Source organism: Ursus americanus, chromosome 28 (assembly GCF_024610735.1).
Source record: "Ursus americanus isolate L20-20 chromosome 28, mUrsAme1.1.p, whole genome shotgun sequence".
NCBI lineage: Eukaryota > Metazoa > Chordata > Mammalia > Carnivora > Ursidae > Ursus > Ursus americanus.
In genome coordinates this window covers 23,224,333-23,250,391 of record NC_142154.1, presented here as the reverse complement: position 1 = coordinate 23,250,391, position 26,059 = coordinate 23,224,333, and the positions used below count along the sequence as shown (strand labels likewise).

The 26,059-nt window shown below is 39.4% G+C and overlaps 1 protein-coding gene across 3 annotated transcripts in view; it reads left to right on the top strand.

Moving 5' to 3' along the window:
* Nucleotides 1-26,059, top strand: part of ATP10A (ATPase phospholipid transporting 10A (putative)) — a 187,809-nt gene that overhangs the window by 105,838 nt on the left and 55,912 nt on the right. For all 3 annotated transcript variants that reach the window (XM_045795328.2, XM_087856734.1, XM_045795327.2), the window contains exon 3: nucleotides 22,303-22,388. In XM_045795328.2, the coding sequence (XP_045651284.2) occupies nucleotides 22,303-22,388 (86 nt within the window). The remainder of the gene's footprint in view (nucleotides 1-22,302; nucleotides 22,389-26,059) is intronic.

Here is a 26,059-nt window from a genome sequence, read left to right as displayed (position 1 = left end):
ATACATGTAATAATTTCTAAAAGCTGCCCTTTCTATTTAGGTGTTCTGGCATTACACATGCCATTTAAAATACTGCACCATGTCCCTGGATTTGAAAGAAACATTCATTAGAATTATCAAGAATTAATTGCATTTCCTATTTTTGCTTTTTTGCATAATTCTGGCACCATAACCATTTCTGAGTTTTACCTTAGTATTTGTATCCTAGGTTTGTTCGTTTATTGTAATGAATCAAGTATTGTTAATTTTTACCTCCAAATGTGTCTAAATCTACCCAGTCTTCTTCATCTCTGTAGCCACAGGCCTCCACTGGCACCTAGCTAGAACGCTTTTGTGTGAATCCCAGAGATTCACTCCTCTTGCACGATGGAGCCATGCAGAGCTCCTGGCCTGTCTTGGTGCCTTTGTGCTGGCCACTCCATATCAGTGACCTGATGGCTTCACCTGCATGGTCTTCTGTCTGGATCACCTAATCCTAATCAGTTTCTCTTTTAACAGTGATCACTCTTGACCTCATTTCACTTTCAATGAGTCCCCTCTTTCTCTGCTCTTCCTTAGTAATCGCATTAAAGGAGATGTTTTACTGGCATCTCAAACACAATCCATGTAATATCAAACTCCTTCTTTCCCCCCAAAAAAAGTATTTCATCACAGTTTTCCACGTTTCGGTTAATGGCCACTTCATCCTTTGGGTTATACCTGCCAAAAGCCCTGACTCCCCTCTTCTTCCTATTTTACACATGACTGTAAGCAAATCTTTTTTTCTACCCCCTGGACCAAGCCACCATTGACTTTTGCTTGGGTTACTGTATACCCTCCATACTAACTACCCTCCTTGCTTCTACCCTTCCTCCACCTTCCCTTAATCCAACCAGCCTTTGCTCCTTACCCACCCAGTCTCCTCTTCAAGCCTCCAATGGCTTCCTATCTCACTCAGAGTCAAAATCTATAATGGCTCACCAGCTCTATATCATCTTCCCCTATCATCTCTGACATAATCTCTTACTACTCTCTTCCTTGCTGACTTCTCACCAGTGCACATTGGCCTTCTTGCTCTTTCCCCTCTGTCTCAGAGGCTTTGTACTTGCTAATTCTGTCTGCAGTGCTCATTTCCCAGCTATCTGCATGGCTGACCCTCACCCCCTTTAGGTCTTTGCTTAAATGTTGTCTTCTCCATGATTATTTCTGTGACTTCCTCATGAAAAGCAGACTTTCCTCCTTTTCCTTGGCCAGGCTTTGCCTTACTGGCCATTTTCTGCCTTATTTTTTCCCCATAATAATTCTTCTCAAACAACATACCATATATTGTACTTAATTTTTTTATTGTCTGTCTTCTCCCACTCAAATATAAGCTCCATGAGAACAAGAATTTTTTTATATACTCTGTGTCTTTATTCTCAATGTTTAGAATAATGCCTGATAATTAGTAGGTGCTGAGTAAATATTTGTTGAATGAGAAAGGAAGGAAGGAAGGAACAAAGGAAGACAGGAAGGAAGTGGGAAAGTGTCTTTTCCTAAAGTGAAAATAGCCTTGGAGAAGTCACATGACAGCATAGGTCCTAAAAGGCAATTTATTAAGCAGTTGTGTTTAGCTTCTCTGTAAGACCCATTAAAAAAAAAATAAAAAGTTGAGGAAAATTAGTGTGAGAAAAAAAATCATTTGACTTTATGTGTGAGAGTTTATTTCTGGGCTTTCCATTCTGTTGGTCTATATGCCCATCTTTATGTGAGGACTACACTGTTTTGATTACTGTAGCTTTGTGGTAAGTTTTGAAATTAGGACATACAAGTCTTCCAACTTCTATATCATGAATTTGAGGAATGTCTTCCATTTGTGCAAAAAAGGCTGTTGTGATTTTGACAGAGCTTGAATTGTATCTGTAAATCACCTTGGGTGGTTCTGATGTCTTAACAATATTAAGTCTGTGAATTCATGAACAGAAGATGTCTTTACATTTATTTAGTTCATCTCTTTCAGCCATATTTTATAGTTTTCAGATACAAGTGTTTCACCTCCTTTGTTAAATTTATTACCAGATATTTTATCTTTCTAGATACTATTGTAAACAGAATAGCTTTATTAATTTCCTTTCCAGAACGTTTGTTTTTAATGGATTGAAACAGCTGGTTTTTGTGTGTTGATCGTGTACCCTGCAGCTTTGCTGAATTTATCAGCTATAGTATCTTTCTTCAGAATTCCTTGAGATTTTCTATATATAGGATCATATCAAAATCAGTTTCTTAGTAGATATATGGCTGATCAGGTTATCTGTTTTTTCTTCAGTAAGCATTGGTAGTTGTGTCTTCTAAGGAGCTTTTCTTTTTTCATCCAATTCGTTGAATTTATTGGCAGAGTTTGTTCATACTCAGTCCTAATATTGGTAATTAGAGCCTTCTTTCTCTCTCTTTCTTCTCTCTCTCTCTCTTTCGTTTGTCTGGCTAGAGGTTTATCAGTTTTATTGATGTTCTCAAAGAGAAGTCTTTGGATTTCCATGACTTTCTCTATTATTTTTCCGTTTTCTGTGTCATTGATTTCCAATTTGATCTTCATCACCTTGTTTTGCTCACTTTGAATTTAGTTTACTCCTTCTTTTCTAATTTCTTAAGGTTAAATCTGAGGTCATTGAGTTGGGACCATTCTTCATTTCTAATGCATGAATGTAGTGCTATAAATTTCCCCCTATGTTCTGCTTTAATGGAATCCTACATATTTGTGTTCTCATTTTCATTCAGTACAAGACACTTTCTGATTTCCTTTTTGAATTCTTTTTGACTCACAGGTTATTTAGAAGTGTGTTATTTTGTTTCCAAATATTTGGGCATTTTCCAGAGATCTTTGTTATTGATTTCTAACTTAATTCCATAGTGGTCAGAGAGCAGCAGATTTTGTATGACTTGAACTATGTTAAATTTATTCATACTCATTTTATTACCTAGAATATGGTCCCTCTTTATGTGCTCTTTTGAGAATAGTGTGAATTTTGCTCTTGTTGGGTAGAATGTTCTATAAATGTCAAGCAGGTCATTCTGGTTGATGGTATTGTTCAAGTCTTCTGTGTCCTTGCTAACTTTATGCCTATTTGTTCTATGAATTATTGAAAAGGGCTATTGAAACCTCTGAGTATAATTGTGGATTTGTCTATTTCTCTTTGCAGATCTATAAATTTTGCTTCAATTATTTTGAAGCTTCATTGTTTGGGGGTATTTTGACTCTTTTTTCACTATGAAATGACCTTCCTCATCCCTGGCAATATTCTTTGAGCTAAAATTCACTCTGTCTGCTCCAGCTCTTTTTTGAGTAGTTTTAACATGCCCACCTTTTATTTTTAACCTGTGTGACTTTGTTTTTGAAGTCCATTTTTTATAAGCAACATAGAGTTGGGTCTTCCCTTTTTTAAAATCCTTTTTTTATAATCTCTGCCTTTTAATTTGGATGTTTAAAGGTTTTGCATTTAATGTGATTACTGACATAGTTAAGTTTAAGTCTGTAATCTTGATATTTGCTTTCTCATCTTTGTTCTCTTTTTATTTTTCTTTTCGTTGTCTAATTAGCTACAACTCTTTGTTTTTTTATTTTTGTAGTTACTTCAGGGTTTATAGGATACATCTTTAGTCTATTTCAAGGGATATTATTCCGCTTCACATATAATAAAAGAACTTTGCTGTGGTATTCTTCCATTTCTTTTCTGGCAGCCTTGCAGCCTTTGTACTATTTTACATGTGTGTTAAATACCACGATACCTTGTTATTTTTTGTATATATATATATATGGTAAAGATTCATGTAATAAAAAAAAATCTTATATACTCACCCATGTAGTTAACATTTTCTGTGCTCCTCATTATTTTGTCTAGATTTCCAAATGATACCATTTTCTACTGCCCAAAGGACTTTTATTTCCTGGTAGTATGGTTCTATTGGTGATGATTTTTTTTTTCAGCTTTTGTGTATACGAAAACATCTTTATTTTGCTTTTTTTGAAATATATCTATATTGGATATAGATTCTAGGTTGACAATATCTTCTCTTTCAGTGCTTTGAAAATGTTGCTCACGCGTCTTTTTGCTTACATTATTTCCAATGAGAGGTCTGCTATCCTTATTTTTGTATCTTTGTATATAACACAGCTGCCCTTTTTTTTTTTTTAAGATTTATTTTTTTATTTTAGAGAGAGAGAAAGAAAGAGCAGGGGAAAGGGCAGAGAGAGAGAATCCAAAACAGACTGTGTGCTGAGCATGGAGCCCGACGTGGGGCTCGATCCCAGGACCCAAGATCATGACCTGAGCTGAAATCAAGAGGCAGAGACTTAACCAACTGAACCACTCAGGGGCCCCTATAACACAGCTGCTCTTAAGATTTTTTTTTAATTGTTGGTTTTGAGCAAATTGATTATGATGTGAAATTGTAATTTTCTTTGTTATTTTGGACCTTGGAATTCTTGGATCTGCAGGTTTATGGTTTTCATCAAGTTTAGAAACTTTTCAGCCGTTACTATTAAAGTTTTTTTTTTCTTTTTCATATCTTCTTCTTCCTCTGAGGACTCCAAGTACTTAAGTATTAAGATGCCTCTTGAAGTTGTCCCATACATCACTGATGTTCTTTTCTTTTTTGATTCTTCTTTCTCTTTGTATTTCGGTTTGAATGGTTTTCATTACTACCTTTCAAGTTCATTATCTCTTCAGGGCTCCTACGTGGTCAGTTAAATTTCTGATTCTTGGTTTCAGCTCAGGTCATGATTTCATGGGTTGTGAGATCGAGCCTCTTGCTGGCTTCATGCTCAGTGGGAAGTCTGCTTAAAGATGCTCTCCCTCTGCCCCTCCCCCCACTTGTGTGTATGCACATGTACTTTCTCTCTCCTTCTCTCTCAAATAAATAAATAAAACTTAAAAAAAGATTCAAGTTCACTATCTTTTCTTTTGCGATTTCTAATCTGGTATTCTCTCATCTGGTTTATTTTTCATCTCTGACATTGTGGTTTTTGTATCATATAGAAGTTCAGTTTAGGCCTTTTTTTTAACTTCCCGTCCCTACTTATGTTTTGATCATAGGAAATCTAGTTATGATTACTGTTTTAGTGTCTTTTCCTGCTAATTCTAACATCTGTGTCTCTTTTGAATCTGTTTCAACTGATTTGTTAATTTTTCTCATGACGGTTCTTATTTTCCTGCCAGATATTTGGATTTTACATTACGGGGTGCTGCCTCTTTTCCTTAGGTGTTATCGGAGCAGTCCTCATCTAGAGCTAATTATTCTCCATTCCTGAGTACTGTACCAGTGCCCGTGGATTATGATGTTTTCTAGTCTGCCTGCTGAGAACAGGCACTGTTGCAGGATGTGTGTGAGCCCAGAACACAGCTCCCTCCAGTCCTGAGATTGTTCTTTCCCATCTGTCGTAGCTCTTTCACATGCATGTTTCTGTCATCTTTACTGGATACTCGAGGGGGACCATCCACAGGTTCCCAGGGTTCTCTGTGCACTCCTGTCGTCTCAGGTACTCTCTACTGAAAACTCTAACTCTTCTTCTTGTACTATTGGGTCCACTTCCTCCACGGAAGAAATCAACCATCTGGGTTCCCATGCCCTCTGTCATGGCCTGTAGAATCTTTCAAAGTAATAATCTGGGGTGAACGTAGGGCTCACATCTTTTGTTTTCCCTCTCAGGTGTTACTGTCCAAATGTTCAGTGTCTTGAATGTGTTTGTTCTATATATTTTGTCTGTTTTGTGTTATTTCTGACTATAGATTAAGCCCAATCTCTGTTACTAAATCTTTACCAGTAGCTGTAGTCTTGAACTTTACGTTTTAAAATCTCCCTCTTTATGGAGGGTGCTTTTCCCATAAATATCATACTTGTCTTTCAATTCACTCAGTTATGCATGCTCAACCTCTTCTCCTGAACAAGGCACTTAGTTCTGCAAGGAGAATGCCCATCAGTGCTGGCCCTGCCTTCCCAGCATTGAGTCACAGGAGAGTGTTAAGACAAGTACATGGACTGCTTTCATCCAAGCAGGCGTTAGTAAGACTCTTAGCAGTTTGATGGAAGAGAACTCAGAAGTTAAGGATAGAAGAAACAATGTCCTATAGAAGATGACATTTAAGAGTCTTGAAGGATGACTCTTTGGTTGACTCTGTACTTTCATTAGTATAGAAAGACTTCCCATTTGAGTAGCACTTGGCAGAGATCATACTCACTATTTCTCTCAAGGAGATATATGGACATTGGAATACTTGGAAGAAACTCCCCTGGCAGTGGATACAGTTTGAATAAGGAGAGGGTATCAAGAAAGCCTTGAATGTGTTTAGAAAAGAGTGAGTTCTCCAGGTGGATTAGCATATAGATGGAAGGTGGCAGCAGGCAAAAATTCTGGAGAACAGGTCAGTTGGGGGCCATTTTGTCAAATCAATGAACGACAGGTAGAGACATTTATACCCCATTTCTTAGGGAGCAGGAGCCATTGAGGGAAGCATGGGACCAAAATGATAGAAGCCATGTGTTTTAAAATTAACTTAGAAGTAGGGTATGACAGAAATGAGGAATGCAAAACGAATAAAAGTGAGGAAACAGAAGTCTATTTCAAAGTCTATTTCTCTTCTTCTCTCTTCTTGAGCTTTCTTTTTGAACCCCTGTCGTTCATCTTATTGTCTTGAAACACACTGAGAAAAGGATTTGAGTGTAAGCCGTCAGTAGTTCTGAGTGGCAGCCACTACAATTTCTTTTTAAAAATTAAAATAAGACAATTTTTGGTCCTGAGGCCATAATTAATATACATGCTCACTCTCCTCTGCCACCTATTTCAGATTCCCTTCACCTCAGCCCACTTGTCTGCTGGTCTAGGTCTGCTTGGTGGGGTGACCCAGACTTTCGTTCCCAATGAGCTCTTGGTCACTGTGCCCTTGTTGGCAACGGTTGCCACAATTGCGCATTCATTGTCACCAGTTATGGCAGCACCAGGGATGGCCTAGCAAAGTCTAAATTTCAGACATGCTTCTCCCTGTCCCAGTGATATAGCCGCAGCCCTCTCTACTTGTGATCTTTAGGAACATTCTTTTCCTGTTGGTGCTCTGGGATGAGGAGCCTATGAGAGGTAGCAGCCATAGCTTTAGGTAATGCAATGGATTCCTGGTGGAAAATTTCACTCCACCTCCATTTCTTCCTCCAGGAACCAGGACTTTTCAGTCCACCATAGCCTAAAGGTGAAGGGACCAGAAACACTAATTCCCATGATGGTCCCTGGAATTGATAAGGAGAGAGGCCATTCTACTTCCACACCTTTTTAATTTCAATATATAGTGCTAGTCATCCAAAGAGGTTGAACTCAATAGCAGTGTGTGAGAGTTCACCTTGCACCAGTTCTTTATTAGTACTCAGTACATTTTTTTTTTATTGTAGTCATCTGATGGGTATGTAGAGGTATCTCATTGTGGTTTAATTTGTATTTTTATATTTACCAAGGATATTGAACACCTTTAAATTTTTATCTCACATAGATACTGTCTTTTATAACATCCCTATTCAAGTCCTCAAATTTTCAACTAGGTTAGTTGTCTTTTTGTAATTATTTCCTAGGAGTTCTTTATATACTGTCTTATCAAGGTCCTGTGCAAATATTTTCTTCCGTTGTGTGGCTTGCCTCTCCATTTTTATGGTGTCTTTTGATGAAGGTAAGTTTTTAATATTTCCATAAGACAATTTATTGGTCTTTTTCTTCATGACTAATTCTTCTGGAGGTCTATTTAATAAATTTTCCATTATTCTGGTATCATGAAGATATTCTACAATTCTCTAAACACTTTGTTGTTTTACCTTTCACAATTAGGGCCACAATCCACCTAGAATGTATTTTTGCAGATGAGATGTAGGATCAAGTTTCACTTCCTTTTCCCATATGGATGCCCAATTATCCCAAAATCATTTATTGAAAAGATATCCTTTTCGCAGAGTAATGCCACCTTATCATAAATCAGACGACCATATATATTCACAGCTCTGTTTGGAGGACTCCTATTCCATTCTACTTCTCTAACCTTACACCAGTACTACAGTTTTAACTACTCTGGCTTTCTGATTAAGTCTTAATATATGGTAGAGATCTTCCTCTCACTTTGTTCCTCTTTTTAAGAATATCTGCTATTCATGGGCATTTACCTTTCCATTTTTTGGACTGAACTTGTTCCCAACTCCAGTTCCCAAAGATGTTGGGATTTTTATTGTGATTACATTGTATATATACATAAATTGGAGAGAAAATAGTTGATAGTTAGAATTTGAGTCCTCTAATATATATATATCCCTTCATAATTGTATCTCCTTTAATCTCTCTTAATAATACTCTGTAATTTCAACATAAAGAACTTGCACATTCTTGTTAGATTTATTCCTATAAAATGAGTTTGTAAGCTTGTTACAAAAGTGTATATAAATACAATATGTATATGCATTTTCAAAGTAGTAAATGCAATAAATACACACACATATATGTATGTTTGCATATGCAATCTGTAGAACTACAGTGGATGATCTTGCATCCACAAATCTAAACCCACTTATTAATTCTAACAAGTTTTCTGAAGATTAGTTTAGATTTTCTACGCATATAATCATTTTGTTTGCAACTAATGATGGAATTATTTCTACATTTTCATTCTTTTTTTACCCAGTTGCAATGGCAAGGACCTCCAATTCAGTCTTAAATAGAAATGGTGATATCAGATATTCTGTCCCTGATACCAGTCTTTTTTTTTAGTGGGGGGAAGGCAGAGGGAGAGAGAATCTTAAGCAGGCTCCACACCCAGCATGGAGCCTGAGGTAGGGCTCGATCTCATGACCCTGAGATCATGACCTGAGCTGAAATCAAGTTGGATGCTTAACTGACTAAGCCACCCAGGCGCCACCCTGATACCAATCTTAAAGGGAAAAATTTGAACATTTTACCATTATATGCAATATTTCATTAGGCTGGAGCTGAGTACATTTTGCAGACTAAGGATGATCCCTTTTTTTTTCTTTTTTCTTCTCCCCTAGCAAGGAAGCATTATATGTACAGATGTTAAATTGTATCAAATGGGGCTTCAGTTGAAGTGATCAAATGATTTATTTTTTTCTTTGGGCTAATGTGGCCGATTACAATGATTTTTTTTTTAATACTATTATCAACTTTGAATTCTTGGACTCTATCCACTTTCCTACTGTATTATCTTTTAATATATAGGTTAGTTTGCTAATTTTTATTAAGAATATTTTCATAAGTAAGATAGGCTTATAATTTTATATAATTATATAATTTATAATATAATAATTTATATAATTATAATAATTTTTATAATGTGTCTTTAGGTTTTGGTATCAAGATCATATTGGCTTCATAAAATAGGTTGGAAAGCGTTCTCATCACTAGAGGAGTTTTATGAGTGTTATTTCTTCCTGATATATTTAGTAAAATTCATTGGTAAAACCATCTGAACTCAAAATTTTCTTTGTGGAAAGATTTAAATGATCTTTCAAATTATTTAATGTTAAATAACTATAATGTTTTTTTTTCTACTATAAATTTTAGTAATTTGTATTTTTCTATTAATCTGTCCTTTTCACTTAAATTTTCAAATTTATTGGCATAGTATTATTCATATAATACTTTTAACTTTTTAGTATAGGTAAGATCTGTAGTGATGTCCTCTTTTTTATTCCAGTTACTCATCATTTGTACTCATTTTTTTCAAGCTTTGCCTTTCTAGGGTGGGTTAGTTATTATGTTTGGATTTTTGGGGGGGATTTTTTTTCTATTCCTTCAACTTTTTTTAGATTTCATTTACTGTCTTCTAAGTTTTGAAATGGATGTCTACCTTGTTAAATTTATCTTTTAAAATTTTAATATATACAAATAGGCTCTTAATTTTCCTAAAAAAGCAATATCCTACAAATTTTGATACATATTATATTTAATATCATTTTCATAGAAATATGTCTCAATTTCTCTTGTCAGTTTTTTCTTTGACCATTGAGAATTGTATTCCATAATTCCAGAGTAAATGGTTTTTTAAAAGAATTTTCTTCTTATTTTTAATTTTGGTTAACTAAATTCTATATTATGTTTTTGAAGTTTGTTACTTGCTTTGTGGCTCAGAATATGATCAATATTTTTTAAATGTTGTGAGTGCCCTTGAAAAGACTATGTATCCTACCTATAGTTGTTGAGTGCAATTTTTATATATGTCCATTAGGGTAAATTTGTTAATAATAATGTTAAAATTTTCTGTCCCTTCTTGGTTTTCTTGACTATTTTTTTTACTATGATAGATATCGGTATCTATCAAATACCGAGAAAGGAATGTTAAAATTCCCTGATTAAGACTGTGGTTTTCTTTCTGTCCCTTATGTTTCTATTAATTTTTGCAAGCTATAATTTGAAGTTTATGTTATTAGAAGTATGTAAATTTAGAATTATTTTTATTTTCCTTTACTTATTTATTAATTTAAATTTTACTTAGTTAGCATACAGTGCAATATTGGTTTCTGGAGTAGAATTCAGTGATTCATCACTTATGTACAACACCCAGTGCTCATCACAAAAAGTGCCCTCCTTAATACCCTTCACCCATCTATCCCATCCCCTCTTTCCCTCCATTAGCCCTTAGTTTGTTCTCTATTGTTAAGAGTCTCTTATGGTTTATTTCCTTTGCTCCCTTTCTTCCCCTTCCCATATGTTCATCTGTTTTGTTTCTTAAATTCCACATATGAGTGAAATCATATGGTATTTGTCTTTCTCTGACTGACTTATTTCACTTTTGTACTTAGCATAATACACTCTAGCTCCATCCATGTCATTGCAAATGGCAAGATTTCACTCTTTTCGATGGCTGAGTATTATTCCATTGTGTGTGTGTGTGTGTGTGTGTGTGTGTGTGTGTGCGCGTGTATTCTTATTTATCCATTCATCAGTTGATGGAAATTTGGACTCTCTCCATTGTTTGGCTATTGTAGATAATGCTGCTGTAAACATAAAGGTGACATACCCCTTTGAATCTGTATGTTTGTATCCTTTGGGGAGATACCTAGTAGTGCAATTGCTGGGTTGTAAGGTAGCTCTATTTTTAATGTTTTGAGGAACCTCCACACTGTTTTCCAGAGTGGCTGCACTAGTTTACATTCCCATCAACAGTGTAAGAGAGTTCCTGTTTTTCCACATCCTCGCCAACCACTGTTGTTTCTTGTGTTAATTTTAGCTATTCTGACAGGTGTGAGGTGGTATCTCATCATGGTTTTGATTTGTATTTCCCTGATGATGAGTGATGTTGAACACCTTTCCTATGTCTGTTAGCCATATCGATGTCTTCTTTGGAAAAGTGTCTATTCATGTCTTTTGCCCATTTCTTAACTGGATTATTCATTTTTGGGGGTGTTAAATTTGGTACGTTCTTTATAGATTTTGGATACTAATCCTTTATCTATCTGATATGTTGTCTGTAAATATCTTCTCCCATTCTGTAGGGTGCCTTTTAGTTTTGTTGATTATTTCCTTTTCTGTGCAGAAGCTTTCTACCTTGATGAAGTCCCAATAGTTCATTTTGCTTTTGTTTCCCTTGCCTCTGGCAATGTATCTAAGAAGAAGTTGCTATGGCTGAGGTCAAAGAGGTTTCTGCCTGTGTTTTCCTCTAGGGTTTTGATGGTTTCCTGTCTCACATTTAGGCCTTTCATCCATTTTGAGTTTATTTTTGCATATGGTGTAAGAAAGTGGTCCAATTCCATGCTTTTGCATGTTTTCCCAACACTATTTGTTGAAGAAACTGTCTTTTTTCCACTGGATATTCTTTCCTGCTTTGTCAAAGATTGGTTGACCATAGAGTTGTGTGTCCAGTTATGGGTTTTTTATTCTGTCTCATTAATCTATGTGTCTATTTTTGTGTCAGTACCATACTGTCTTGATGATTACAGCTTTGTAATACAGCTTGAGATCCAGAATTGTGATGACTCCAGCTTTGTTTTTCTTTTTCAGTATCACTTTGGCTATTCAGGGTTTTTTGTGATACCATACAAATATTAGGATTATTTTTTCCAGCTCTGTGAAACATGCTGGTGGTGTTTTGATAGGGATTGCATTAAATGTGTAGATTGCTTTGGGTAGTATAGACATTTTAATGATGTTTTTTCTTCCAGTCCATGAGCATGGAATGTTTTTCCATTTCTTTGTGTCCTCTTCAGTTTCTTTCGTAAGTGTTCTATAGTTTTCAGAGGTACAGATCTACTTTTTTAGTTAGGTTTATTCATAGGTACCTTATTGTTTTTGGTGCAGTTGCAAATGGGATTTTTTTTTGGTGCAATTGCAAATGGGATCACTTCTTTGATTTCTTTTTCTGCTGCTTCATTATTGCTGTATAGAAATGCAACAGATTTCCGTATGTTGATCTTATATCCTCTGACTTTGCTGAATTCATGAATTGGTTCTGGCAATTTTTTGGTGGAATCATTCAGGTTTTCTACATAGAGTATCTTGTCGTCTGCAAATAGTGAAAGTTTGACTTCTTCCTTGCAAATTTGGATGCCTTTTATTTCTTTTTGTTGTCTGATTGCTGAGGCTGAGACTTCCAGTACAATGTTAAACAGTGGTGAGAGTGGACATCCCTGTCGTGTTCCTGACCGTGGAGGAAAGGCTCTCAGTTTTTCCCCATTGAGGATGATATTAGCTGTGGGTCTTTTGTATATGGCCTTTATGATGTTGATTTATTTTCCTAATGAATCAAACTTGTTGTTATTTCATATTGACCCTTTTTATATACAAAAATGCTTTTTGATTTAAAAGTACTTTGGCTAATATTAATACAGGTATACTAGCTTTCTTTTTGTTAATCTTTGTCAGATAAGCCCTTTTTGTCTTTTCACATTGTTCTCTGGTATCGGTATGTTTTTAGGTCTATTTCTTGTAAACATCATATTGTTGAGTTTTGTTTTTTTAATTCTGTCTGACAGTCATTTTATTGTTACTAAATGATTTTACTTGATTTACTTTTAATGTTAATATTGTTATATTTGAGTATGAAGCTTTTCTTCTTTCATTTTTGTTTGTTCTGCCTGATTTGTTTTCCTTTTTCTCTCCACATTTGCCTTCTTTTCTTTTATATTTTTTTGCGTTCTTTTAGATCAAGAGATTTATTATTCTTTCTTCACTCGGTTTGGCAGTTACACACTCCTTTACTGTCCTTGTAGTTATTATATTAGAGATTACAACATGCATCTTTGCCTTATCGGTATCTAATATGCATTGATTTATAATTATTTTCCTGGACAATGCAAGGACTTCTTTTTTAAACTTCTTTTTATTCCCTCCTAACCTAATACCCTCTTATAGTCATGTGTTATAATTATAGCTGTTTATGAACCCCCTAAGACATCATCATTATTTAATATAGTTAACAAGCCTTCTTTTTGGCCATTTTTGTTGCCCTTTATTCTTTTCTGCTTCTTTCCCTTTCATCGGGGCCATTTTTCCTTCTCTTTGGAGAAGTTTTTTGTTTTTAGTATTTAGTTCTGTTCTGCCAGAATCAAATGCTCTCAATTTCCTTTTAAGATTTTACTTTCTTTGGTTTTCATCATTTTCATGTCATGTGCCTAGGTATCTGTTTATCCTATTTCAGATTTTGGGATCTGTGGGTAGGTGCTTATTATTCAGATTTACTAAATTCTCAGCTATGACATCTTCAAATATTGCTCCAGCATAATTCTTTCTCTTCTTTATCTGGGGCTCCAGGAACATATATGCTAGCCCTTCCTCTCTGTCTTCTCTATCTCTTACCCCCTCTGCTGTGTTTCCTGCCTTTTGATCTCCCTGTGCTTTATTCTAAACATTTTTCTGACCTTTCTTCTAACTTACTAATTTTTTTCTTCAGGTTACCAAATCTGCTATTAAACCATTCATTGAACCTTCAGTGTGATTTCTTTTCATGTCTAATTTTTTGCTGTTTTGTTTTGTTTTCCTTTGTTATTGTTTTTGTTTTTGTTGTTGTTTTCAAATCTCTTAGGTTACATTTTAAGGTCTCTAGCTCTTCCAAAATGTCTTTAGCTTCCTGATCATGGCAAGCATGGTAACTTAAAGTCCCTGTGAGCCTATTCCTATTCTTGTTTCTGTTGGTTCTTTTTGGATGACGTCTTATCTCCTCTTGTGCCTGCTTATCTTTGAGTATGTGTATGAAATTGTACTTGGAAATTTGTTGTTGTTTTTTTAAGATCATTTGAGAGAGAGAGAGAGAGTGTGGGAGAGCACAAGTGGGGGTAGGGGGCAGAGGGAGAGAATAATTTTCAAACAGATTCCCCACTGAGCATAGAGCTCATGCAGGGCTCAATCCCATGATCCATGAGGTCATGACCTGAGCCAAAACCAAGAGTTGGATGCTTAACCGGCTGAGCCACCCAGGTGCTCCAGAAATTTGTTTTTTATAAATAATTTGAAGCCTAGTATTATTATTACTTTTTTCGTTAAGAAAGGACTTTACTTTGTTTTGTTCAGTATCTGGAGATTCTAGAAATCCAGAATTGCTTTAATCCAATTTTAGGGGTTGAGATAGTCTGGGTTTAAGCTGGGTGGCAGTTTCTACAAAGGCTCACTTTTCTAGTTCATTCTTTCTTTGTGGTTCTGTTCTTGGTCCACTAAAAAGACATAGCTGTTTATCAGGCCCTTCTGTTGGTGAGTTCAATGGGAGGCAGAATAATAACCCTTCAAAAATGGCAGTGTTTTAATTCCCTGAACCTGAGAATAGGTAATGTTACATGACAAAGGGAAATATAATTAAGGTGGTTAATTAGCTGTCCTTGAGGTAGATTATTCCTAATTATCCTGAATTATTGAGGTATTGTAAGTGAAAGAGGGAAGGAAGAGAAAGAGTACACAGTGATGCAATGTGAGAAAGACTTGGTTTCCCTGCTGCTAACTTTGAAAATGGATGGAAGCCATGAGGCAGGAATACGGGCAGGCTCTAGAAGCTGGAAAAAGCAAGGCAATGGATTCTCTCCTGGAGCCTTCGGGAGGGATGCAGCCCTGCTGACACTTTGTTTTTAGCCCAGTGAGACCTATTTCCAACCTTTGACCTCCAGAACTGTAGCATAACACATTTATGTCATTTTAAGCCACCAAGTTTATGGTGATTAGTTACGGCAGCAATAGGAAACTAATTCAGGTTCTAAACTCCAACATTGGTTCCTCTAGTTCTGCTCAATTTCTCAACTACCTCTTTCAGAAACTGTAGACTCCTGTGAGGGAAAAGAGGCCCCCAAGACCAGTCTCAACTCCCTGGACTTTTTGTCTTTACTAGATCTTGGTTTGACTATTCTTTACCTTCTGGTTAAGTCTCTGGTACCTTTGTTCAAGTGTTTCTAATATTTCCCCAGTGTTTCTTTTTGCCTAAACCTGCTGTTTGGTCCCAGTTACCTAGTCCTTAATGCTGGACAATCTTCCTTTTGAAGCTGAGGACTGAGCTAGTCTGGTTGTGGGTTAGCATTCACAGTCCTGCTGCCATTTTGGTCTCAGAGTCATTCCCTGGGATAATGCAAGAGCTTCTTTACTGGCCTCTTCTTTTTTAAGTCTTCCATCCTGATTTTATTCTAACACTAGCAGTCTGACTTTCTCCTACCACTGGGACCTGCCCTCAGAGGCCACTTCATTATAGATGTCTCTAGTTCTCTCTGTGCTGCCTGGTGAGAGGAGAGCACTTTATCTATAGTTAGGATATCTGTCTAGTGATCCCCAAAACTTGATGGGTCTATACCCACAGCCCTGTCTTTGCTCACTCCATCATGCCCAGCTGAGGGACAAAGAGGTTCGTCGCTGTGAGACAGACAGGCTGACTTGGAACCTGGCATTGCACACTAGCTCAGCAGCATTGCTGTAGACGTGTTTCATACAGTGGCACCTTATTAGATTAGGTGCAGATTCTTTTAAGAAGGCTATTTTAAAATACAGCCGTCATTTAGATTTTGAAGTTGGTTTTCTATAAAACAACTCCTGTTGCTTGCTGTCTAGATGCATAGCCTATCCTTAGATACTCTTAGCACATTTGATAAAAGAGAAAGTGGAGCTTTGCTGGCAATCACAGCCCATGAAGGCAGCACGAAGCATTTAGCTATGAGGGAAAGAAAGGCTTTAGATTTTGAGAATTTGGGCTCAAACCCAGCACTCTGGGCCTTTGAATTTTGACACCATCTAAACTAACGCTTAGAGGCTTTTTGAGTATGAAACAGCAAGGAGGCAAGGGAACAAAGGATGGAAAGGCAGGGAAAGGAGTGCTCCTCCATTTTCAAGTCCAAGTCAATGAGGACAAGGCTGGCTTTCTACTTTCAAACAAAGAGAGGTCCACCTGATCCTTGTACTTAGGACAGGAAAATTTGCAATCAGAAAAAGAAGGCAGCAAATTAGAAACCCCTTGATCAGTGTTTCTATGAGCTGTCAAAGGCTTTGAGCTTCCAGAAGCCTCCTGTAAGGCTGGCTGAGGCCCTCATGCCCCCCCATGGTCCTGGTTAGCTTTGTTTCCCTGGAGATGACAAGGGCATTAGGACGGAGTGTGGCCCTCACAGAAGCTGTCATGAGCTGAACTACCTACCATCCAGTGCTTTGTCATGGGCTGTAGCACCAACCTACTTAAGCACTTAGGACACGTTGGATAATAGTCACATCTATTGCAACTATAGACTAGTTATTTATATGTGTTTTGTGATTGTTTGTATCAGGGCATAAATTCCGAGTGTAACACTGAATCTTTGAAAGTGCTTAGAAAAAAGATTACTTCGATTTAAGTCTCCTTTTATGTTTGATGTCTCCTGCTCCCAGTACCAGAGTACCTAACAATTTCATTCAGGTTTTTATTTTTTGATTGATTGAGTACTGACTATGTGCCAGGGGACATGTTGGTGGACAAGACAGACTAGCTCTTTCCCATTTCAGGTTAATTATTTGAAAATATTGATTTGGCAATATAATCTTTGCAGTGAATAAGTAAATTTGGTCATTCATTTGTTCATTTGCTTGTGCAGTATTGGGCTGTCTACCCTCCTTTGAATTCCCACAGCACTGGAAAGTCATGTGGTAAATACAAATTGGATTAAAAATGCAAAACAAAAGTGTTAGAGTAATTATTACATTAATTTAGGTTAAAAAGCTTTGCCTAAGTTAATTCAGATATTATTCACCCTTTGTTAATAAATAAACAGCTAGTTTAGAGGCTGTGAAGAAATTGTTTTACATTGCTACTAAGTGAAATGCACTTGCACCAAAGAGGGACTGGGTTTCTGAAACACGGAGAAGCCCTACCAGCCCCCTTGACAGTACTGGTTGCCTCAGCATTGGGTGAGGGAACATCTGGCAGGAAGAGGTTCTAGACCCCAACAGCCCAGCATGGAGCTCTAGGTCTATCTGGAAGCTTGTGATATATGAGATGCTTGCAAAATAAGCACCCATCACCCTGGACCATGTGTGCACTAGGCTCTGTGCTGGTCTTGAGGGAATAAAGCTCCTGTTCTCAGGGAACCTGACGTCTGTCTGTGAAGCATGGATGAAGCCATGCCTTTGCCCTACCTAGGGCAAGGGGCTGTCAATTCTTGAAATGCAGGAAGCAGTTAGCCAGGTGGAGTAATGAGGCAGGGCAAAGGAAGCCATCAGAAAGGTCTGATCCTGACATCCCAAGTGGCAGGAATAGGAGGTGGGAGGGGCGACAGCCAACCCTGGGCAGAGCCTGGCTGCTACACTGGGATGTGAATTTCATCCTGTATGGCAGCAGCTAATACAGGGTAATCAGCCTTTGTAAAACTTTTTTGTGAAAATTTATTAATTTTATATATAGAGAGAGCTTGAGTGCATGCTAGTGGAGGGCAGGGGAGAGGGACAGAGAAAGGGAAAGAAGCAGATTCCCGCTTGCTTAGCAGGGAGCCCAACTTGGGGCTTGATCTCACAATGCTGAGATCATGACCTGAGCCGAAATTAAGAGTTGGAAGCTGAACCAACAGAGCCACCCATGTGCCCATGGTCATCAGCTTTTGAAGGCCAGTGTGGGGTGGTGATGTTGAGGCTGGAAGTAAGGGGGAAACCCTGAGTCCCTTGTGACCAGTTGCATCATGACAGGTGACACAAAGGACATTTTCAGGACAGGGTCCCAGGTGCAGAGTACAGAAGGAGCATGTGTGTTCTCTTTGTCTTGTCGCTGGTTGCTGGGCTCCTCTCACCAGGCTTCTCTGGGACCATGTCATCCAGAGACCAGGACAGACAGCCTCACTCTGAAATCTCTACATGGAGAGCTGGTGGGGTCTCTGAAGTATGTGCTTATCCTATTTTCAAAGCAGTGTGAGCTGGTTCACTTCAGTCTTCTTATGATAACAAATAATGGTGTCTACTTTAATGGACTGAAAACGTCCTTTTAGATATCGCTGCTTTTGTTTTAGGTTGGAGGACATGCCCTTTCACTTTTACTAAATAGTTATTATTTAACACAAATGTGAAATATAAGATTGGTAACAGACTCTTTCCTGTGAATCAAGCCTTCATTCAGTGAACAGTCTGGGTACTGCTCAATTAGACATCATGCCTCCCCCATGTGATTGAACAGGAGGCACGCACCTGCATAGATACCTGTTCTACCTGGAGGGGTTGCTGAACATGAGGGGTGATCAGCATTGGGCATCTGAAGGAGGAACCATCTGCTGGAGTGACTTGGCTCATTAGGCTCTTGGCTGCTGCAGTTTCTAACAAAAATGCAGGTTCAAGGGCAGAGCTCTCTCCTGTGTCACTGCCCTGCCTCTTCCTTTTCATGTAATAAGATCGAATCACTTTGTCCAAAGAAGCTGGAGAAATATTCCGAGTATAGCAGCAGAAAGTATTGCTAGTAAGATACTTGTTTAGACATGCCTGCTCTGCGGTGAGTGATGTCATCAGCAACGCTTGGCGCAAGGTGCTTGGTGTGCTGTGGTGGTGCTGGAGGGGGCCAGGGCCTCATTTTGAGGGCCTGCATGTGTGAGAGGTAATGATGCTTCTGCAGCAACTCCACGCTGTCACAGGCATGGGGGTGAACTGAAATCCCCTCTTCATTCTGTGGGTTGGTGGATTTATAGGGCTCCAGAGACCTCAGAGATCCAAGTCTAAAAGCTCTCTCTTGACTTGCTAACAGTCTCACATTTATTAAACTGAACTGACTAGGACTAAATCCCAAGTCTCCTCATTTTTTTTTTTTTTTACTCCATTTTTGGGTGAACTCTGCTAACTCCATCCACATCCACAGGCATTGCTGAAGATGGGAAGGGGTGGATATCTGCAATCAGACCAGGATATATTTAATTGGAAGCACGTTTTTAAAAACATTAAAACTTAGAGACATGTTTAAATATCTTTGAAATTTTCTGTAGAATTATACATTTTCCGGCCTATTAAACATAGTGTCATCTTCTGTTAAAGTGGGATAGTCTCAGTGTCAGCGGCTGAGCTGGATGTCTGAGAGGCCAATGAACTGCCATCAGTTAGTTACTTAAAGGCCTCTGGACCTTGGGCATGACCTTAGGCATGGTCCTTAATTACCCTAAATTAAAGGTAGCATGAAAACCAACCCTGCGGTGAATGGTGGTGAATAGCACTCAGCACAAGGCCTGACATTTAAAAGCTATCACAAAATCGTAATTGGTGACAGTGATGCAGTAGTGGTGCCTCAAGAATTCCTTACACGTGCATGGTGCTTTCTGTATTTGCATTGAAATCCCTGGTTTTCTGGACTATGTTCTACTTGATGAGTAACTCGTTTCTTCACAATCAATTCTCAATGAATGTTTACATATGCTTTTTAAAAAACTTTCTTTTTGTCACGGTAAAATATATATAGCACACAATTTACCATTTTAACCATTTTTAAGTGTACAGTGCTGTGGCATTAATTTTATTTACATTGTTGTGTAACCATTATTACCATCTGCCTCCAGAATTTTGTTCATCTTCCCCAAGAGGAAGTGCTTTTTTTTTTTTTTTTTTTGATGGAGTTAGCAAGCTCAGAATGGAAGGGTGGGTTGGGGTCCTTTAACTCTGTCCATGCTCCAGGAGGCAGGGTTGGTAAAAGTCTGACTGATGATGGTGACTAGAGCATGACCTTGAGACCAGTTTGGAATGAAGCAAATGGGTAGATAAATAAATATATCTCTTAAACGGGGCATTGTTATATTGTCAGTTTAGTTAGAAACAATCAATGTAAGTAGAATTTTTCCATCCAAAAGGTGTGCTCTGCATGTGAAACCTTTTCTAAACGAGAAACTCAAAGATGGTCTCTGTATTAGTTTGCTAAAGGGCTGCCGTAACAAAACACCACAGTCTAAGTGGCTTTAACAGAAATGCACTTTCTCACAGTTCTGGAAGCTGGAAGTTCAGACCAGTGTGTCCACAGGGTTGGCTTCTTCTGAGAAACCCCTCCTTGGCTTGTAGACGGTCATCTCTTCTTCTTTTTATGATTGTCCTTTGGTGTGTGTCTGCATCCACATTTCCTCTTATAAGGACAGCAGTCAAATTGTATTTTGACTCACCCTAATCATTTTAACTTAATCATCTCTTTAAAGATCCTGTCTCAGATATGGTCACATTATGAGGTTCTAGGGGTTAGAACGTCAACATGTGAATTCTGGGGTATGGGACGGGGGTGGTGGTGGTTGCACAATTCAATTCTAACAGTCTCTGAAGATCCCTCTGATTCTAAAAATCCTCAGGATTCTCCCCAACTCCAGATGAAGCATATAAAACCAGGCAACCTGTGCCCTGGACATGCGCATTCCCTAAGGCACATGGTTATTGATAGAACGTTACGAATGCAGCACTGGAGTCCAGAGACGGAATGTCCTACCATTTCTGAGCCATTCACATTACATTTTTTCTTAGAGAGAAAGAATAACAAACAGACAGAGTATTTTAAGTGCACCCTCCTTGTCTGCCAAGAATAATCCTGGTGTGCTGTGGAACTCAGTCCCTTCATGGCTATCCTGATGCTGCATCTGCACATGTCTGCCTTGGAAAAGGCAACCAACTGGCTTCAAGACTTCACTTGGCTTTAAATGAACACAAGGCAGCTTGAAACATAGCCTCACTCTAGAAATAGAGCCAGAGGCCATTCCAGTCCAAGGGGAGCAGGGCTGATGGCTAATTAAACTTCAAGAAGAGCCTTTTAAAATGGCATTTTAATTTCAGCTATTGAATTGAGCTACTATTATCCAGTGAGTTCTCTTTTTAATGTACACGATGCACTGGAAAACAGTAAGAACTGATGTTTGAGTAACTACCTCTATGGCTGCATTCTGTGCTGGAAACTGCGTTGTGGTGGTAGAGTAATAATCACCTGGGGTGGTGGTAACAATGTGCATGCCATTGCTATGATTTTTAACCACTTGCACATTTTGTGTGATGATTTACTTGTGCGAGCAAAGACAGTTCAGCTTTTCACCATGTTGTGACACTTGGTAGGGAAAAAAGAATGATAAGCCTGAGCAGTGAGAGCTGACTTTTTTTTTTTTAATCCATTGATGATGGTTATTCCCTGCATTCCTCTCCCGTATTTCTTCCTCCCCTCCTATTCCTATTCCTATTCCTATTCCTATTCCTATTCCTATTCCTATTCCTATTCCAAAGTCCTATTCCCTGCATTCCTCTCCCGTATTTCTTCCTCCCCTCCTCCTTCCCTCTCCCTTCCCTCTCTGGACTCCTGATCTGGTCATATGGTTGATGGCAGTGTTACATCTCTCAGTGGCAAGATTCTTAATGAGAGACTTTGTAGTGAGCTGCCATTTTTCATCAAGTAGAATAATAAAGAAATTGTTGGCTTACACATTGGTTATTTAAATGCATTTCATTAAATATCTGTGCAAAAATTTCAGTGCACATTGAGGAAATGTCATTTTATTTTAAGTTCCTATTTTCCAGATGGAATTTGCTTCTCTAATCTGTATAGGAAATTGGAAGGTGCTGGTCTGTTTCAAAAAATTCATTCATCCCTTTCAATCATTAGTGGCTTCCTTTACTGTTATCTCATATTCTCTTATTTTCATTAGAGCTATAATCCTTTCCAGCTCACTTACTCACCAGTACTGTTCTACTAATTGCTATTCATTCTGCAATGATCAATTATCACTCAGTATAAAAATGAGAACGCATGAGCTAAGTGTGTGTTCACATTGGCGCTCTGTAGAGGTTTCTGGGCAGACTCCTTCCATGAAACTGCCCTGCTCCACATGGATGTGAGACAGAAGAGCAAGTGCCTTTTAGAATGGAACGGTCTGAGCCCAGATTTCTCTAACGTATGCATGCTGTTGTTTTAGGTCTCTGAATTCAATCCTTTGACGTTCACCAGCATAATCGAGTGTGAGAAGCCAAACAACGACCTGACTAGGTTTCGTGGTTGCATGTGAGTATTGTACATATGTCTGAGCTTGCTCTTCTGTTTGAAATATATGCATATGTATGTATGTGTGTGTGTATATATATACACACACATAGTTCAAAAATATGCATTTAATATTCTTTGCCACATGTGTAGCCTTTTAGGAATGTTGCCCATATCTGAGCCTTCTTGGTTGCTTATGGGATTGGTTTATAAGATCCTGTCAGCAGTAGAAACTTGCCCACACTGTCTGTGATGAGTAATTACTGCTTTTCCTTCCTCTAGCTGTCCCTGGTAGGGTGAGGGGAAAAAGGGAAGCATGGTTTACTACACATGGCCCCATTAAATGGAAGCATGGGGGCCACCCAGGAGGAGCCTGGGTGGAAGCTCATTCATTCATTCACTTGGGTCCTCAGTCGCCGAGTATTTCTTGAGCCTCTGCTGCATGGCAGGCCCTGTTGAGGGCTCTGAGAGTAATGCAGTGAACTGAACAGTAAAAAAGAATCACTGCCATCATGTTTATTTCATTCTAGTCAGGGAAAAAGAGAGACAATAAACAAAAAAATAAGTACAGTATACATAACGTGTCAAATAGTTCAATCCCTTGCTACAAAACGGAAAGATGAAACAGGTGGATAAATGACACAGGACTGGTGTGTGTTGGTACTTGCTAAAGCTGGGCTGTGGGTACGTGAGAAATATATGCTGGTCTCTCTACTTGCATGTTCATTTGGAAATTTCAGTAATAATAATGTGTGTGTGTGTGTGTGTGTGTGTGTGTGTGTGTGTGTGTGTGTGTGTGTAGTCAGTTGGCTTGGGGAAAAAGAAAATGGAAAAGAAGAGGGAGTGTCAGCATGGAGTTGCTGAGTTGGGTGCCAGAGCTGTTGGGGGCAGCCTCACAGAGAATCAATGAGATGTGTGTGCAAGAACATGAAGGACTTTAGGTTTGACCTACCCTGACCCGCTGCTTGACCTCCTGGGGCCTTAGTCTGTTCTCCCAGGCTTAGTTCTCCTGTGTGGAGAATTTGGGGCCTTCTCTCTGCCAGGTTTCCTGCTTGAGGTGCGAGCTGACTTGTCTAACTGCCTTGTGGTCCAGGCACAGAGTGGCCCCCGCAGACATGTGGGGGTGAGACAGGGTGCTCTGCTTCTGGAAGTGGGCTCCATTTCCAAGACCGCTCAGTGTATGTGTGAATCTTCGGGTTCACTGGCACATCCAGCATTGTTGTGTGTGCCCCACACACAGACTTCCTGTCATGCTGCGGGGTGATCAATGAATGAAAAGTGTTAATAGTAAATGGTGAAATGTGTGTGCTGCCAAGAGAGGACCCAGTCAACCACTGAAATTGCTGATCCATGCCTGAAGATCAGAGCTTGGAAAATGTTGGGTCACCCCTTACAGGAATCAATTAAAAGAGGATAAAACTTGTTAAGAAAAATGTTAAAATGTAGTATGTAAAATTTAGAGGGAGAATACTCAACTACTCATATGTAACTTGTATGCTGTGGACTTTCCACCCTCCCCTGGCCCCCTGGCCCATCTTCTGTAGGCCCTCTGACCCATTGTCCCCCGGACTTCACACATGGCACCATTCTCAGCACCACCGTGAATCTCCAGGGCCACATCAGCTAAATGGAGCAGATGCTGGGTTTCCAAAGACCCTGAAATAACCATCTTGAAGGGTGGTGAAGGCATCCTCTAGGGAGAATATTCTATGCACATTCTTGCTCATAGGGTAATTTTGGGGGGCCAAATCTACCAAAGAAAAAGGATAGACATCCTTCACCAAAGACTGTGCTCCTCTCTTATGGTCTGTCTTCTCTTCTGTGCGGGTTCCTCCAAAGCCCCTGAAAGATGCAGTGCTCCTGTGCTCTGATGACTATTCTCACACTTTTGTTCCTGCTCTTGAGTTGGATTAATACTGAAAGGGATTCAGCCCTCAGCAGCTCTCGGTCCTGCTCTCCAGGAACTACCTTTGTCATAGGGATATTAAACAAGTCCAGCTTAGTGCTGAGGCTGGCAAGCTCTGGAACCCTCACTTTCTAGCTAGATAACCTTGGGCAATCTACTTAACTTTATTTATCTGTATAATGGGGAGGATCACAGGAGCCCTCTCAAGTCCTTGGGGCAAAATTTAATCAATTTAATACCAGAAAGCTTTCAGAAGGGTGCTTAATAAATATTTGCCACTATTATGGTCATTGCTGCTCTTGTTAATATTATTACTATTATAGATAATATGTAAAGCAGGGAGATAAAAGGATTAAGAGAAAGATATAAGTGAGAGCACAAATGTGTCCAGGGGCAGAGGTCCATTTGGAAAGGGAGGGTGATTTGTCTTCAGTGTGTGTATTAGGAGAAGCCATAGAAGGAAGGAATGGGGTTTTGAGATTTCCTGAATTTGAGGAGCTGGCAAGTGCCTCAGGTAGAGTGAATGTGGGCCAGCACTTCAGGGGAATAGGAGCTAAAGATACAGATGTGAGGACCCTCTGCCCAGAGGTCATATATGAAGTCAGGGAAGAGGCCTGGGAACATGGGACAGAGGGCTGGGGAAGAAAGGAAAGGAATAAAGACAGAACAACCCTACAGTCAGGAGCAAGCATCCTTGGGTGTGATAGGGGTGTGGTTCCAAGGGCAATGTGCTTCCACGGAGGCAGAGCAGGGACATTCAGGAGATCTGCATGCCACACTCCAGGGGCAGCCCAAGGAATGGGAAAGCCACACCATCGAAGTGTAGACCCAGAGGGGCAGAGTCCAGATTGTAGGAGATAGAAAAGGAATTATATTTTTCCACTGTTCTTTCTAGAAATGTGGCTTAAAAAGGAAGAACATACCAGAGTTGAAAGCCTCAAAGAAAGGGGAAGGACTCTTATTAGGAAAAGAGAAGATAACAAAAAGCCAGGCTGGTGGAGCTCTCCATGTGGGCAATGCTGACTTTCAGGTGGGGGAGTTGGTGATCAATGAGGGGCAGCATCCTCTGGTTCCTTGCTCACCCCCAGTGCCCGCCCCCCCTCCACGCCCAGCTCTCAGCTGACTCGGCATCCGCAGCCACTTCTTTCTTTGGAAGATGACTGCTTGAGTGGATGTCATTTTGCCCCACAGCCAGCCGGGCTTACTCAGCTTCTCCAACAGATGCCTCCAGCAAACGTTCCTATCGTAAGTGACCTCACTGGCCTGTCTCCCGAGAACGAAAGGCAGGAAGGGCAACACCCCGCTGCATGAATCTTTCCCTACTTTGCTCTCTAGTTTTGCCATGCTTTTTCCTTACTTTTTCCAACGAATTGTCCTGCACTGAGGCTCATCTCTGAGCCTGGTCCCAAGTCCTGCTGGTCTAGATGCTGCCAGTTCAGGCCAGTGCATGCCTAGACTGTTATTTAGTTGTGATTTACCATTTCCACCAAGCCAGGTATTTTGGATTGGCCACTGGAAGGCCAGGGTGCCGATGGGCCTCTCTCCCAGCAGGCCAACTCAGGCAGGGTCTCTGGAGGTGGGGCTCAGGGGACTGTGTGTTAAAGTTTCTCCCTCTGGTGCCTCTGTGGTGCAACAAGCATGAGCAGCCCTGCCCCCCAGCCAAGCTGAAGTGCTTCAAGAAGAGTGAGGGGAGAGGAGGGCAGATAAGTGGAGTATCGGGGGAGGGGCCTGTTCCTCCCCTGAGAGAAGGGAGGCCCCAGTTCCCATACTGGCCCTTATGCTCAGG